At 37.2% G+C, this 14567-nt stretch overlaps 1 protein-coding gene across 1 annotated transcript in view; it reads left to right on the forward strand.

Moving 5' to 3' along the window:
* The first annotated feature begins 547 nt into the window (after positions 1-547).
* LOC125345629 (POTE ankyrin domain family member B-like) overlaps positions 548-14567 on the forward strand; it is a 38073-nt gene continuing 24053 nt past the window's right edge. Inside the window, exons 1-4 of the mRNA XM_048337694.1 lie at positions 548-617; positions 4729-4939; positions 6053-6233; positions 7766-7836. Of these exons, the coding sequence (XP_048193651.1) occupies positions 548-617; positions 4729-4939; positions 6053-6233; positions 7766-7836 (533 nt within the window). The remainder of the gene's footprint in view (positions 618-4728; positions 4940-6052; positions 6234-7765; positions 7837-14567) is intronic.

A 14567-nucleotide genomic window follows, 5' to 3' on the forward strand; every position in this document is an offset into this window, starting at 1 on the left:
TCCTGCGTGGGGTGGAGGACTGTGTGATCTCCGTGGGGGCTTGGCCAGAGGGAGCCAGGCTATCACCGTGATTGGGTTCTGGAAAGAGTAACAAGAGTCCATGCAAGCAAAGGATGTGGGTTCCTCCAGAGAGACGGTTCCAAGAAAGACATACTGATGCCAGCAAGAAGGCCTCCCAGGAAGCTTCTGCGCCCCGAGCCGGGGTGGTGGAAGAGGGGGGCGCGCGTCGGGGCCGGCTGGAGCAGAGGGCCGTGGCGTGGAGGAAGAAGAGCACGTCTTGAGGTTTTAATTTCTATACCTTTTATCGTGTGGATAAGCGCATCTGACCTGGAGAAGGGAGGGGGAACCACGGCACCGGTGGGACCAAGGGTTCAGCGGCGACACACACCACACAGCATGTTGGAAATGAACTTAGAAACTTGCCAGGGAGGACATTTCAAAAAGAAATGCACTCGTTCCCTTCTGTAACGGTAACGCCTCTGTATGTCAGCTTTACAATAAAATTTAATTACTAATAGAGGCACACAGAAATCTCTAAAGAGGAGACATGGATGAGGGTACAGTAGCAATTTTGGTGGCGAGAAATTCTTCTGGTACCTTAGACTCCATGGGAAAATGTAGGCCTACCATCCATACAGCCATCCTGTGTACTCATCCACAGCAAGGAGGGAATACCTAATTTGGGGAATAAATAAGAACAAAAGATGGAACCTGAGAATTTAGGAACTTGCTTCTTCTTATTACGTTGACATGAAAATACAACATTTTGTTTTTGCGATAGCAAATGTTTTCATTAATTTTTTTTGCAATATGCTTTTAAAGGTTTCACAACTGTGGCATATCCAATCTGATGTTTATTTGTGGTTTATGTTAGTCATGGGGCTTGAACTCAGGGTCTGGGCACTGTCCCCGAGTTATTTCGCTCAAGGCTAGTGATCTACCATATTGAGACACAGATGCTCCTCTTGTTTTCTGGTCATTAATTGGAGGTGAGGCTCTTCTTGTACTGGCTGGTTTTGAATGTGATCCTCAGATCTCAGCCTCCCAAGTAGCTAGGATTATGGACGTGAGCCACCAGTCTGGTAGTTTTTAAACTATCTTTAACTACTTGTGTAAGGAAATTTTAATACAACATAATCAGTTTATGAGTGGAATGCATCTTGATCAATACTACTCCTTCCATGGCTGGCATTTAACAACACTTTTAAGCTGTAATAAGTTTTACAACTTTATTGTTTTCAACAGTAACAAATTGCAAGCATTTGTGATTACAGGATAAGATAATTTTTTTAAAAACTATCAAAATTCTGAAATTCCATGGCTCACTTCTATAATTCTACCTCCTCAGGAGGCTGAGATCTGAGGACCACAGTTTAAAGTCCCCAGCAGGAAAGTCCATGTGATTCCTATTTTCAGTTCACCACAGAAAAAGCCGGAAGTGGAGCTGTGGCTCAAGCAGTAGAGTGCTAGCCTTGAGCACAAAAGCTCAGAGACAGCGCCACTCCCGGAGTTCAAGCTTCAGTACCATTACACATACATAAAAAAGAACTATCGGAAAATTCTTGTATTGAAAGCACAAGATAAGAGGTAAAGGGTTGGTTACATTACATAAATTAAAAATAGGGTAAATGTTAAGGAAACATTTATACTTCTTAAAAATATAATGTTGTTCCTGAAGGAACACTAGCCACTGTTAAAGGAATATTTTGAAGAAAATCTGTTCTTCTCAGGAGAATTGTGCTTCTGCTTTATATAAAATATGTATCCATCCCCTCTGTATATTAACAATTTGTATGAATATTTGGAAGACTTTGAAATTGCTCTGTGTATTTTATAGATTCAAAAGCAAATACAAGCTATGGAAGATCACGGAGACTGGCCTCATTCCTCTAACTATGGTGAGCTGCCTTCCCATAATTATGAGATTATTTTGCTGCTAGGTAAACAACTGAGAATGGAATATAAAGTTAGAAATATAAAACCCTTAAATTATTGTAATTGCTGTAATATGTTTACACGTTGCATTCACTATATATCACAGGCCACTGATGTGTCATTATATCATTCACATCAAAATGTGCTTTATTATTTCTACATAAAATGAGGCCGGTCCTTGGTCACTAATACCATATTCCCAGCTACTCAGGAGGCTAAAATCTGAGGACCAAGATTTAAAGTCAGCCTGGGCAGACAAACCTATGAGACTCTTAGCTCCAATTAACTAGCAGAAGTCCCGAAGTGGAGCTGTGGTTCAACTGGTGGAGAGCCAATGTTGGGTAACTAAGCTGTTGAAGGGCATGCAGCCATGAATTTAAGCCTCAGTACTCTCGCTCCCTCTCTTTCTCTCTCTCTCACTCTGATTCTCTCTCTGTGTCCCCCTCCCCCCCACACACACAACACACACACAAATACAAATTGTTGTATCCTGGTCACCCAGGACTCGAACTCATGACAATCAAATCACCAGCACTCGGTCAATCGGGTGAGGAGTCTTTATTTAGCTGTGCAGAGTGTCTGCTCCCCACCATCCTGAGGGTAAAAACCAGCAAAGAGCCAGCGCAGGGCTGGGTTTTTAAAGGTAGCAGCCATGCTTTCTACAGCAGGGGGTCACATACTCAGGGGGTCAGAGGAAGTCACAAACGGGTTAAGCAAGCCATTTACAGAAGCAGAATTTTATGGTCGGGCTGACCTAATATCAACTTTATTTGAACAACTGTTACCATGTTTCCCTAATATCAACCAACCAAGCATGAGTGGGCTAAAACAATCCAGGACTCAATCGTAAGTGAATCACCTTGACAGTCGCCATGCCATTTCTGTAACTACTACTGTGGTTATTTCTATAATCTATTACTATGATCATTTTCACAATCTGTTACTATGGTTGCTACCAAGACACAGAGAGGAACAAGGGCTACATATATTTTTAAATGTCAAACTACAAGGAACTAGTCTCACGGGTGGGAGTGCAGCCCTCTAGTATGGAGTCACCGAAATGGAGTTATAGAAGCTAAGAATAAACTAAGACGGTGAAATTTTACAAGCCCTGTTGTTTCTAGGAGCTCAGGGGCTATACTTTTCCTTGGTTTCACACAAAAAGAGTGAAAATTGTTGTACCTCATCAGACAAAGAGACATGTAGTTCCCACTGCTCTTTGGTCACAGGCTTTTGTTGTCTCTGCTTCTCTTCTGTGCTCTTGACATTAGATGTTTGTCCTCAAAGCAGAGATTTTTGTTTTCAGTAGCTTTACTTAGGTATTGTAAATTTTTAACACATTGTACATACATAAAGCGAATCAAGGCAAGTTTTGATATGTGCATTGAACATATATTTAATTGTCATAATCAAGATGTTTATCTATATGATCTTTAATTTCTCTGTTTTCATCTCTCCAAGTGCAATTTGTTTGGGTTTTGTTGTTGTTGTTGCCGTTGTTCATTTTGTTTTGTTGTTTTTTATTTGTGGGGTTTGAACTCAGGGCTTGGGCTCTGTTCCTGAGTTCGTTCACTCAAGGTTAGCACTCTACCACTTCCTATTTTTTTGAGCGGATAATTGGAGATAAGAGTCTCTTGGGGACTTTTCTGCCAGGGTTGGTTCTGAACCACAGTCCTCAGATCTCAGTCTACTGAGTAGCTAGGATTGCAAGCATGATCCCACAGCACCCAGCTGAAATTTGTTTCTAAACAAATTTCTGTCACCCCTCTATTCTCTCTTCAGTTTTATGTTGGAATGGAGTTAAATTACTTATACATAGCTTGACTCTTCCTGGTTTTCCTAAAATTTTCCAGGCATATCAAAGCATACTCAAATTAAGGTTATTTCTCCACTGTAGATGCAAATACTTTCTGGCTATTCTGCCCAGTGTCATTGAATTATGAGTTGATCTAGTCTGATGATAGGACTAGACAGTCTTTCTGGCACTGTGTGAGCTCTAGTCAGAGTTTCCTCTAATATATTTGACTTTTCTTTCATCAGTCTCAGATGTTTTCCAGGCATACGTGTCAATTATTTCTCTGTCAATATTCACCAGAAGGGAACACTACACTCTTATCCTGGGATCTCTACCTGCTTGGGTTTTATCAGGCTCAGCACAGGGCTCCAGTAGATTCCAAGTCAGTTCTTTATCTTTGCGTCATATGTCTGAAAACCGTCATGGCAAGTGAGCTGTAGAATATGAGACAGTCATATTTTATTTATTTCCTACAGGGCATGAGTTAGGGCCTCCGCTTTCTGAAGTCTATAATCTTGTGATGATTGACCCTTTTTGTCAGTTTTGTTTTCAGTTGTTTCAGGTAGGAATTCAAATCAGTCTGGTTGATCTGTTTTTCATGAAACCAGAGTACAAGAACCTCAGCAAATGCTGAAGATTCACTACCATGCTCTCCTCCTTGCTCTTGCTCATCCTTCATTTGTCAGTGTGACTATTTCTTCCCCAGGATAATCTCTATCAAACTCCTTTTGGTGATCATAGAACTCTGATTTCTTACAGCATCCATCTGATTTACAATGGTCATTTTACCTTTCTTTCTCTCCCACTACACCTTATGCTAGCCAAGGTCAGGTTCTTGTCTGTTTTAACTGCGGAGCTTCGGTGAACATGTTCTACATTACTTTACATTTTACTCACTCTACCTTTCTTTAGTGTATGTGTGAGTGAATATGAAAACATATCGTAGTTCCTGTACAAAAAGTGCTTATTTTTATTACTATGTTGTTTTCTTTATACAGATTATGGTGGCCCTTCAAATCAAAGGGGTTTACTTTGTTCATATGAAAAACTAATACAAAGTAAAAATAGTCAACATGAACTACTTAAAGGAGAAAATAAAAAAATGGCAAATAAGACTGGAGGAATAAGAACAGAGCAATCTGAAACAAACGAAATGAAAGCACTCTTGCAGAACAGAAAAACGGAGTTAACAGAACTTCGAAATTTGAGGTGTGCCATACTCTTTCAAAGAAATGTTAGAATGCCAAAATTTTTGCTAAGTGTTTGGAAGGGAACTCTGTAATTCCTGACTTGTCTCCTGGGCTTTCATAGGAGGGGATTGTGTTAGTCTTACAAAGTGAGAAATTCCTTAAAATAGTATGATATGTCATTAACCATGACTCCTTCTGATAATTTAATGCCTAATCTTCCAGATTAAGTGTTTCAAAGACTATGTAGTAGCACAACATATGGGAGGTAGTTGTGCTTCAATTCAAAGTATAAGGAGAGCATTTCTATCACATTTTTCTCCTTCTAATGATTTATTTTGAAACAATTTCTCAATATACAATTATTGGCTCAAAGTATAAGAAATTTTAGGAAAAACTTTTTTTCAACATATCTAAAATATTCTCAAAAAGGTAATTAAGCTCAATTGCATAGGAAATTATTTAGGAAATTCTCATGTTTTACAATCAAGAAAAACAACGTAAAGGAATTCACACTTTTGTCTATATATTTCTCATTCTTAAAATCCATTAAATACAAGCAAAATGGACACGCGATAAATAACAATTAGTTATTTAATAGCTTTCCATATATTGACTTTAAGTTAAAATTCCATTCATTTATTTTTTTCTTATAAAATTGGTTAAAAAATACTATATTATTGTAAATATTATCAAATTGCTTACATAATAAAAATAAGATCAATTGAATGCACCAGGGAAAAGAAACATAGAAAGTGGATGTCAATAATTGGGTTCCATAGTCCATTCTTGGATTATAGTTCCATACAGATTCTTATGGCCTGAAAATCATTTGAAGATATCCCAAGTCATTTTAGAAATACTTATAATAATATTTTATGAAAATACCATTTTCTTTATAGTTAATTTTGTAATGTTTTTTGTGAACAGATTTCTAGAATGTAATTAATTTAATATTATCTGTGTTCATCAAGAGTGTGTTCATCAAAAGTATCCATCAAAAGTGTTCATCAAGTATTGAGAATTGCAGTAGTATCAGTCAGAATATTAATTCATAAGAATGGTGACATGACAGATCACAAAATGAGCATTTTATTTTCTAAAATATGAATTTTAATAAAATATATAACTGCAGGTATCTCTTACAACAAGAAATCAAAAAGAATGGAAATACTGTTCATATTCCTGAAAACTTCCAGTCAGTGTTAAGACAAAACAAAGAGCAAATCAGTAAAGCAGTTGGAGTAGAACGACCTGAAACCTCTCCTAGGACAATGTGTATGGAGTTGAATGACATAAAAAATGTTTTGAAACAGGTAAAATAAATGTTAAGATGTCACATTTCTAACTTTATTTTGTCAACATGATTTAAGTTATCACTTTGTGTTAATATGCATATGTAGTCAAATATCCCATACATTATAATCTCAGGAAAGTAAGATCCAGCAATCCTATCCAGAAAATCCCAAATAATTATATTGGCCACATCAGTGGAAGACATAGTATATGGACCATTGTTGTAAATGTATTGTTGACCAAGAGGTGATATAGTGCCAGACTGTACTATACAGTTGAAAAACAAAATGTTATGTCACTCTCAACATATGACAATTATACATATGAGCATATTTTTTCTGAGTGAAGGACTGGAAGGTGCATAGAACTTAATAACTTCACTTACATCAATGACAATGTACATATTTTATATTGTAGAAGTTAATAGCTTTGCAACTATAATGAACTTCGTTAAATATTTTTGCTTCATAATAACGTTTAGCCTGCATCAAGCCAATACTTTAGCTCTTTGAAAAATTTAGCTGTTTTTTCTATGGAATTAATTTTAGAGTAATTCGTGTGGACGAAAGAAGTTATATTTCCATAGGCCACTCAAGAACAGTTTTTGAAGGCCCTGATCTTAATTAAGCATTTAGTTTTCCCCTGACTAATGATATATGCCAAAATACCTTAATGAAATGCATCCCTACATTTTGTGGAATAAAATCGTACTTAGAAACTTTCTCAAGGCCGGAATGCCACAATGTTAGGTTGACTTCTTAAAAATTACCTTTGTAAGCAAAGTCAGATAGAAATTGCATAAAGAAAATGATTTCTGAGAACCAGTCATTTCAAAATGTGTGTGTGTGGCTGGGCCTCGGCTCTGGCGCCTGTGATCACAGCTTCTTTGGAGGCTGACCTCGGAGGTCATAGTTCAAACCGGCCTAGGCAGGATAACCTGGGAAGCCCTCATCTCCAGTTAGCCAGCAAAAAGCCGGAAATGGAGGTGTGGCTGAGCTTGTAGAGCACCTACCTGCCTTGAGGGAAATGCTAAGGGTCATGTTCAGGCCCTGGGTTCAAGTCCCAATGCCAGCACAAAATGAATGTGTGTACATATTTGATGTATATATTTTTCTGTTTTTATTAGCAGACATTAATAGATGAAGGGATTTTTGTTGTGATATACAGTGTATTTTTTTAAATGTTCATACCTACTATTATATCTCCTTCCTTCCCTCCTTCCTTCCTTCCTTCTTTCCTTCCTTCCTTCCTTCCTTCCTTCCTTCCTTCCTTCCTTCCTTCCAGTCTTTCTTCTATTCAAATAGTATTTGGTAGATTTCATTATTCTGTGCTCAAGTATTTATTTTAGCTATTAGCTATTTGTAAAAAGTTAGTTATTTGTATTTTTATTTTTCTTATTATGTTAGGCTTGCCTTGGAATAGATTCCTATTGCAATAATTAAATACTGCAGATGAAGGAATGTGGATATTATGAAAATTTGGTATAAACATAGGTGATGGTAGATTTGTACTAGATTATTAGTAAATGTTTCTTTTTATTTCTCTCTTTTAGTGGCAAGAGATAAAGTCTCAACACACAGAGGTGGCACATAGTTCAAAGAAGATGCAAAATCACCGGCAAAAGTATATTCTAAATAGCATAAAGTAACTTGAGAATCTATGTCAATGAAATAATGTCAGTTATGATGATAAAAAAAAAACTTGCGTATGGATCCAAGGGAACATTGGTTTTATGCTATATGAAATTATTAATTTAGAAGTGGAAAAAATCATTTGATGGTATAGGAGATGCTCTGTAGAAGCCAGGGCCTGATTTCACTATTCCACACGTTAAGAATAATTTAAGTTCATGATATTTGTTTATTATCATCAGATGTTTTGCCTATTATCTACAAAACAGAACTTGAAAATAAGAGTATAAATCAGATCATCTTCTCAAAAATGTAAGAATTTATTGGATAATTTTTCCACAGATATTTGTGGAGAAATTCAGTGATGTTTTAAGCAGCTCCATCTGTAAGAATAATTATTTTTGAAAATATGCTTCAGAATTGAAGGTCTTATTCGAGCTTAATAGATAGGGAACTCAAGCCCGAAGAGAACATTGGCCAGCTACAGAAAACACATTTAAGTGTGAATTTGTTTGGTATAGTAATGTCTAATTGTTTTCTTTCATCCTGAAACATCTTTTCCTCTAGTAATGGTACTATAGGAATATTTTAGGCAACATGAGAAGTCATTTTTTTTTTTTTTTTTTGGCCAGTCCTGGGCCTTGGACTCAGGGCCTGAGCACTGTCCCTGGCTTCTTCCCGCTCAAGGCTAGCACTCTGCCACTTGAGCCACAGCGCCGCTTCTGGCCGTTTTCTGCATATGTGGTGCTGGGGAATCGAACCTAGGGCCTCGTGTATCCGAGGCAGGCACTCTTGCCACTAGGCTATATCCCCAGCCCGAGAAGTCATTTCTTAAACTGTTGAATTGGTATTGCGAGGACTTGGGTTACTACTGCAAATCCACTTGGCTTTATAAAAGAACAATTGCAAATTTTGGTATCAAAAGGTTTTGTTATTCTAAAACCCACTTTTTTTTACAGTTTTATTTTATTTATTGTAGTTTTTTTATATTTAAAGACTTTTTTATTATAAAAGTGATGTACAGAGAGGTTACAGTTTCATACATTAGGCATTGGATACATTTCTTGTACTGTTTGTTACCTTGTCCCTCATACCCACCTCCCCCCTCCCCTTTTCCCCCCCTGAGGTGTTCAGTTCACTTACACCAAACAGTTTTGCAAGTATTGCTTTTGTTGTTGTTTCTCTTATTTTACCCTTTGTCTCTCAATTTTGGTATTCCCTTTCAATTTCCTAATTCTAGTACCAGTATACAGGGTTTCCAATATACTCAGATAAGATTACAGGGATAGTGTAGATACAATCACAAGAAGGTGATACAAGAACATCATCAATAGTAGAAACTACAGATATACATGGGATGTTGAAAGTAGTTACAACTGTGATACAACAATCATTTCCATAAAATGGAGTTCATTTCACTTAGCATCATCTTATGTGATCATAATGGTACAGCTATTGGGCTCTTGTGATCCTCTGCTGTGACTTGCCTAAACCTGTGCTAGTTATTCCCAATAAGGAAGACAATAGAGTCCATGTTTCTTTGGGTCTGGCTCACTTCACTTAGTATAATTTTTTCCAAGACCTTCCATTTCCTTACAAATGGGGCAATGTCATTCTTTCTGATAGAGGCATAAAATTCCATTGTGTATATGTACCACATTTTCCTGATCCATTCGTCTACGGAGGGGCATCTGGGTTGGTTCCAGAATCTCGCTATGACAAAGTGCGCTGCAATGAACATTGTTGTGCTGGTGGCTTTACTTTGATTTTGTTTGTAGTTTTTTGGATAAATACCCAAAAATGGGGTTGCTGGGTCATAGGGGAATTCTACATTTAGCCTTCTGAGGAATCTCCATACTGTTTGCCAGAGTGGCTGAACCAGTTTACATTCCCACCAACAATGAAGTAGGGTTTCCTTTTGGCCACATCCCCTCCAACAACTGTTATTGTTAGTTTTCTTGATATATGACATTCTTACTGGGGTGAGATGGCTAAAACCCACTTTTTATAATGCCACATTTTATTTGTCCATTCATATACCGGTGGACATAAAGATTATTCCTACTTTCTTACTGAGCAGTGTTGCTCTGGACATTTGTATGTGGTGATTTGCTTGAGTTCTTGCAAATATTTTAGATTGATAATATTCTGTGAGATGCAAAAGGATATTGGATCTGGGAATATGTTTGTCTTTTGCAATCTAAACCTTCCATTGCAGTTTTCATAACAAATTACAAGTAATTTACAGTCCACTTCAAGGGTAGATTTTTTTTTTGTTATTCTACAAATATTTCCCCCAATACATATGCATCTCTTCGGAATTCAGAAATAAGGGGTATCTATCTGTACACTGATGGCTCACAACTGTCATCATCCTTACTCAGAAGGCTGAGATCTGAGGGCGGTGGCCCGAAGCCAGTGAGGAAATACAATATGCGAGACACTTATCTCCAATTAACCATCCAACACTGGAAAAGTAGGTTCAGAAACTCTTATCCCTTTTACCTCTAGTCATCAGCCTTTCAAAGATATCACACCTGAATTTCAGAAAAGACTAAATTAGAATTCCAAATTCCAATATACTAATGTGTAATAAAATCATGTAACTACTATTCAGAACAGATTTGCCCTCTCATTCTTATTTCTCATTGTAGAAATTAAAATCACCAGAGTATGTTGCACATAAATTGGCAGTGACTAGTTGATTCTACTACTTTGTTTCTTTGATAATAGCTTAGCTTTGCCGCTCCATTAAACTAGAGACAAATGTCAAGGCATCTTAGAAACTTTGTGCTGACTAAACAGGAATGAAGCAGATGGGGGAAAAAAACGGCTCACACCTGGAATCCTAGAGGCTTAGATTTGTGATTCGAAGCCAATTTGAGATGGAAAGTCCCAGGTTGACTTTCATTTTTAATAAAATGATATCTTACAAACATCCAGATGTGGAACTGTGGCTCGAGTGGCAGAGCACTACCCTTGAGGGGAAAAAAAGACTCAAGGACAGTCACCCACCCCACCCCTGTAAGTAAAGGAACAAAAACAGACTCTCTAATTTGGGCGCTGGTGGTTCTCATCTGTAATCTTAGCTACTGAAGATGCTGAGACTTGGAATATTGCAGTTCAAAGCCAGTCTAGGAAGAAACATCTATGAAACTCCATCTTCAAAATAGCCAGCAAAAAAGCTTGGCTGGAAGTATAGCTTAAGTGGTAGCGTGCCAGCTCTGAGTGACCAAATGTAATGTGGGAATGAACTGGAAGATTTCCACAAATTTCTTCATAAACTAGCATTAAAATTAACATTGAATATGTACAGATACTAATAACAATGTTTCCAGGGCATCTTTAGAATCTAGCAATATGTGAAACAACCTCTTGAGTTAAACCATTCACTGAAATTGACTTTGAATCAAGCAAACAAGAAAATCAAGGAATATGCAGACTTAACTGGATAAGATTTTAGTATATTGAAACTTCTCCATTTTACTAAAATGCAAATACAAGCTTATTGCATTGCTACATTTTAACAACCAAAAATGATTTCATTTTAAAGTCTACCTCTGAAATACAGAGCAAATGGATAACGTCTGTGTGACTGCTAAAATATCCTCTTTGCTATTTAATGATTTTTTTTAACTATGCTGGAAAGGTATGTGGTACATAGCAAGGAACATGAGCCTTCCTCACGTTACTGGAACATTTCCTAAGACATTTTTGTTTTCTCTCCTTTGCAAGTATCTTCCTCCTCAACCTTTTAATATATAATCCTATCTCTCTTCTCTGACAATATAAAATTTTATCTTTCTTTAGGTTATAGTTTCCTTCTGCCTTTTGCATTATTGTAAATTACAAACCCTATCAGTTGACATCTTTCTTTTCCTTGGGGGTCTCTGAGTTGTACCTGAAGTATGCATGTTATTCAATTTCTATTTGTTGTTATCTGTATGCATATGGAGATCGTGTGTACACATACAGACATCCGCGGGATCTTTGTTATGCTCCTGAGGTACAGATCTTATTAAAGTCTGTTCGTACATATATGAATGCATATATAGAGACATATAAATACACACATTGACTATACCAACTCTAGATTTGAGATATGCCTAAGAGGTATACATGTTACTAAACTATTTATTACCTGTATGTTTTTACAGAGATACATATATATACACAGATACACATGCCGTATTCTGTTTTCCCTGTGTTCTGAAGGGTGTTAATTCCAGGACCCTGACAGATTACAAAACCTATGTCTCTTATATAACATAGGATAGTAGTTACATACAACCCACATATAACATAAAGTATACATATAACTTCAATCTCCCATATAATTTGAAGAATATCTAGATCATAGTCTTAATGCAGCATGGTTTAGGAAATCATGATAAAAGAGTAAAGGTGTATACATGACTACTACACAAGATACTACTACTACATACACGATTAGTACACATGCAAGGTATGCCAAGTATTTTCTATTCGCAGTATTCCCTTCTATTTGGAAGCTGCAGATAAGGAAGACTGCTGCTGTTGCATACATCTTTAACATATAAATATATATTGATGACTCAAATAGACAAGAGGGATTTGAATAAATTTGTTTCTCCTACCATATCCGACCATGGAATACTTTCCAGGGTCTTAGATGACTCTTTCCCCCCAAACCTTGAATTTGTTTACACAGTCATTGAATTTGGTTTTCTTTTTTTTTTTTTTTTGTTTAATAATAGACTTGTTTTATTTATTTTTTTGTTTTGTTTTGTTTTGTTTTGCCAGTCCTGGGGCATGAACTCAGGGCCTGAGTACTGTCCCTGGCTTCATTTTTTTTTTTTTATTAATTGAACATAAATTTTTTTACAAGGTGTTGTGCAAAGAGGGTGCAGTTACATAGTAGGGAAGTGTGTACATTTCTTGTGATATCTTACAACCTGTTTTTCCATCCCTTGTCTAGGTCAGGTAGACACATATGCAATATACAATGTATCAAGCACATATACAGTTTCACAGACTTGGTCTCTACTGTCTCTCCGTCTCCCTTTGTTAACAGTCATATATCAGGGAGATCATGCCCCTTTGTTTTCTGTGTTCTAGGCTTGTCTCACTCAACATTATTTGTTCGAGTTCTGACCATTTCCCTGCGAATAACAATATTTCACCATTCCTAATCGCTATGTAGTATTCCATTGTGTATAAGTACCATATTTTTTGGATCCATTCGTCTGTGGAGGGGCATCTGGATTGTTTCCATATTTTGGCTATTGTGAATTGTGCCACGATAAACATGGAAGTACAAATGTCTTTTTGATATCTTGGGTTTTGCTGTTTAGGATAGATGCCTAGGAGTGGTATGGCTGGGTCATAGGGTAGGTCTATATTGAGCTTTTTGAGAAACCTCCATACTGTTCTCCAAAGTGGTTGTACTAATTTGCACTCCCACCAACAATGGAGAAGGGTTCCTCTTTCCCCACAGCCCCTCCAGCATTTGTTGTTTCCTGAGTTCAGAGTATAGGCCATTCTAACTTGGGTGAGGTGGTATCTCAGGGTTGTTTTTATTTGCATTTCCTTTACTAGCAGGGATGTTGAGCATTTCCTCATGTGTTTCTTTGCCATTTTTATATCTTCTCTTGTGAAGTCTCTCTTTAGCTCCTTTGCCCATTTCCTAATAGGTTTATTGGGCTTGGAGGGGCTTAGTTTTTTGAGTTCTCTGTAGATGACAGATATCAGGCCTTTGTCTGTTGCTGTGCTGGTAAATATCCTTTCCCATATCGTTGGCTGTCTTTCTATTTTGGTGGCTATGTCCTTAGCTGTGCAGAAACTTTTTAATTTGTGGTAGTCCCATTTGTTGAGTCTTTCCCCTATTTGTTGTGCCCCTGGGACTCTATTCAGGAAGTTCCTTCCTGTGCCTATAAGTTCTAGTGTCTTTCCTACTCTGTCCTTCAGTAGTTTCAAGGATTCAGGTCTGATGTTGAGGTCCTTGATCCATTTTGAGTTGATCCTGGTGCATGGTGATAGGCTTGGGTGTACTTTGAGTTTTCTGTATATGGCTGCCCAGTTCTCCCAGCACCAGTAGTTGAAGAGGCTATGTTTATTCCATTGTATGTCTTTAGCTCCTTTGTCGAATATCAGTTGGCTGTAAGAGTGCGGTTTTATTTCTGGGTCTTCAATTCTAATCCACTGGTCTTCCGATCTGTTTTTATACCAATACCATGCTGTTTTTGTTATGATGGCCTTGTAGTAGAGCTTGAAGTCTGGTATTGTGATACCTCCTGCACTATTTTTTTTGCCTAGAATTGCTTCGGCTATTCTAGGTTTTTTGCTGTTCCATATGAATTTATGGATTGGTTTCTCTATTTCAGTGAAGAATGTGGCTGGGATTTTGATAGGTATTGCATTGAATTTGTATAACAATTTGGGCAATATGGCCATTTTCACTATATTGATTCTGCCTACCCATGAGCATGGGAGGTCTTTCCATCTCCTTGTGTCTTCTTTGATTTCCCTTATTAGATTTTTGTAGTTTTCATTGAATAGGTCCGTCACGTCCTTGGTTAAGTTGATCCCTAGGTACTTTATTCTTTTTTTGGCTACTGTAAATGGAATTGTTTCCATAATTTCCTTTTCTGCTTCTATATTGCTGGTTTACAGAAAAGCTGCTGACTTTTGTGGATTGATTTTGTATCCTGCTACTTTGCCAAATTGGTTTATTAGGTGTAGGAG

The sequence above is a fragment of the Perognathus longimembris genome, unplaced genomic scaffold (assembly GCF_023159225.1).
Source record: "Perognathus longimembris pacificus isolate PPM17 unplaced genomic scaffold, ASM2315922v1 HiC_scaffold_6178, whole genome shotgun sequence".
Classification (NCBI taxonomy): domain Eukaryota; kingdom Metazoa; phylum Chordata; class Mammalia; order Rodentia; family Heteromyidae; genus Perognathus; species Perognathus longimembris.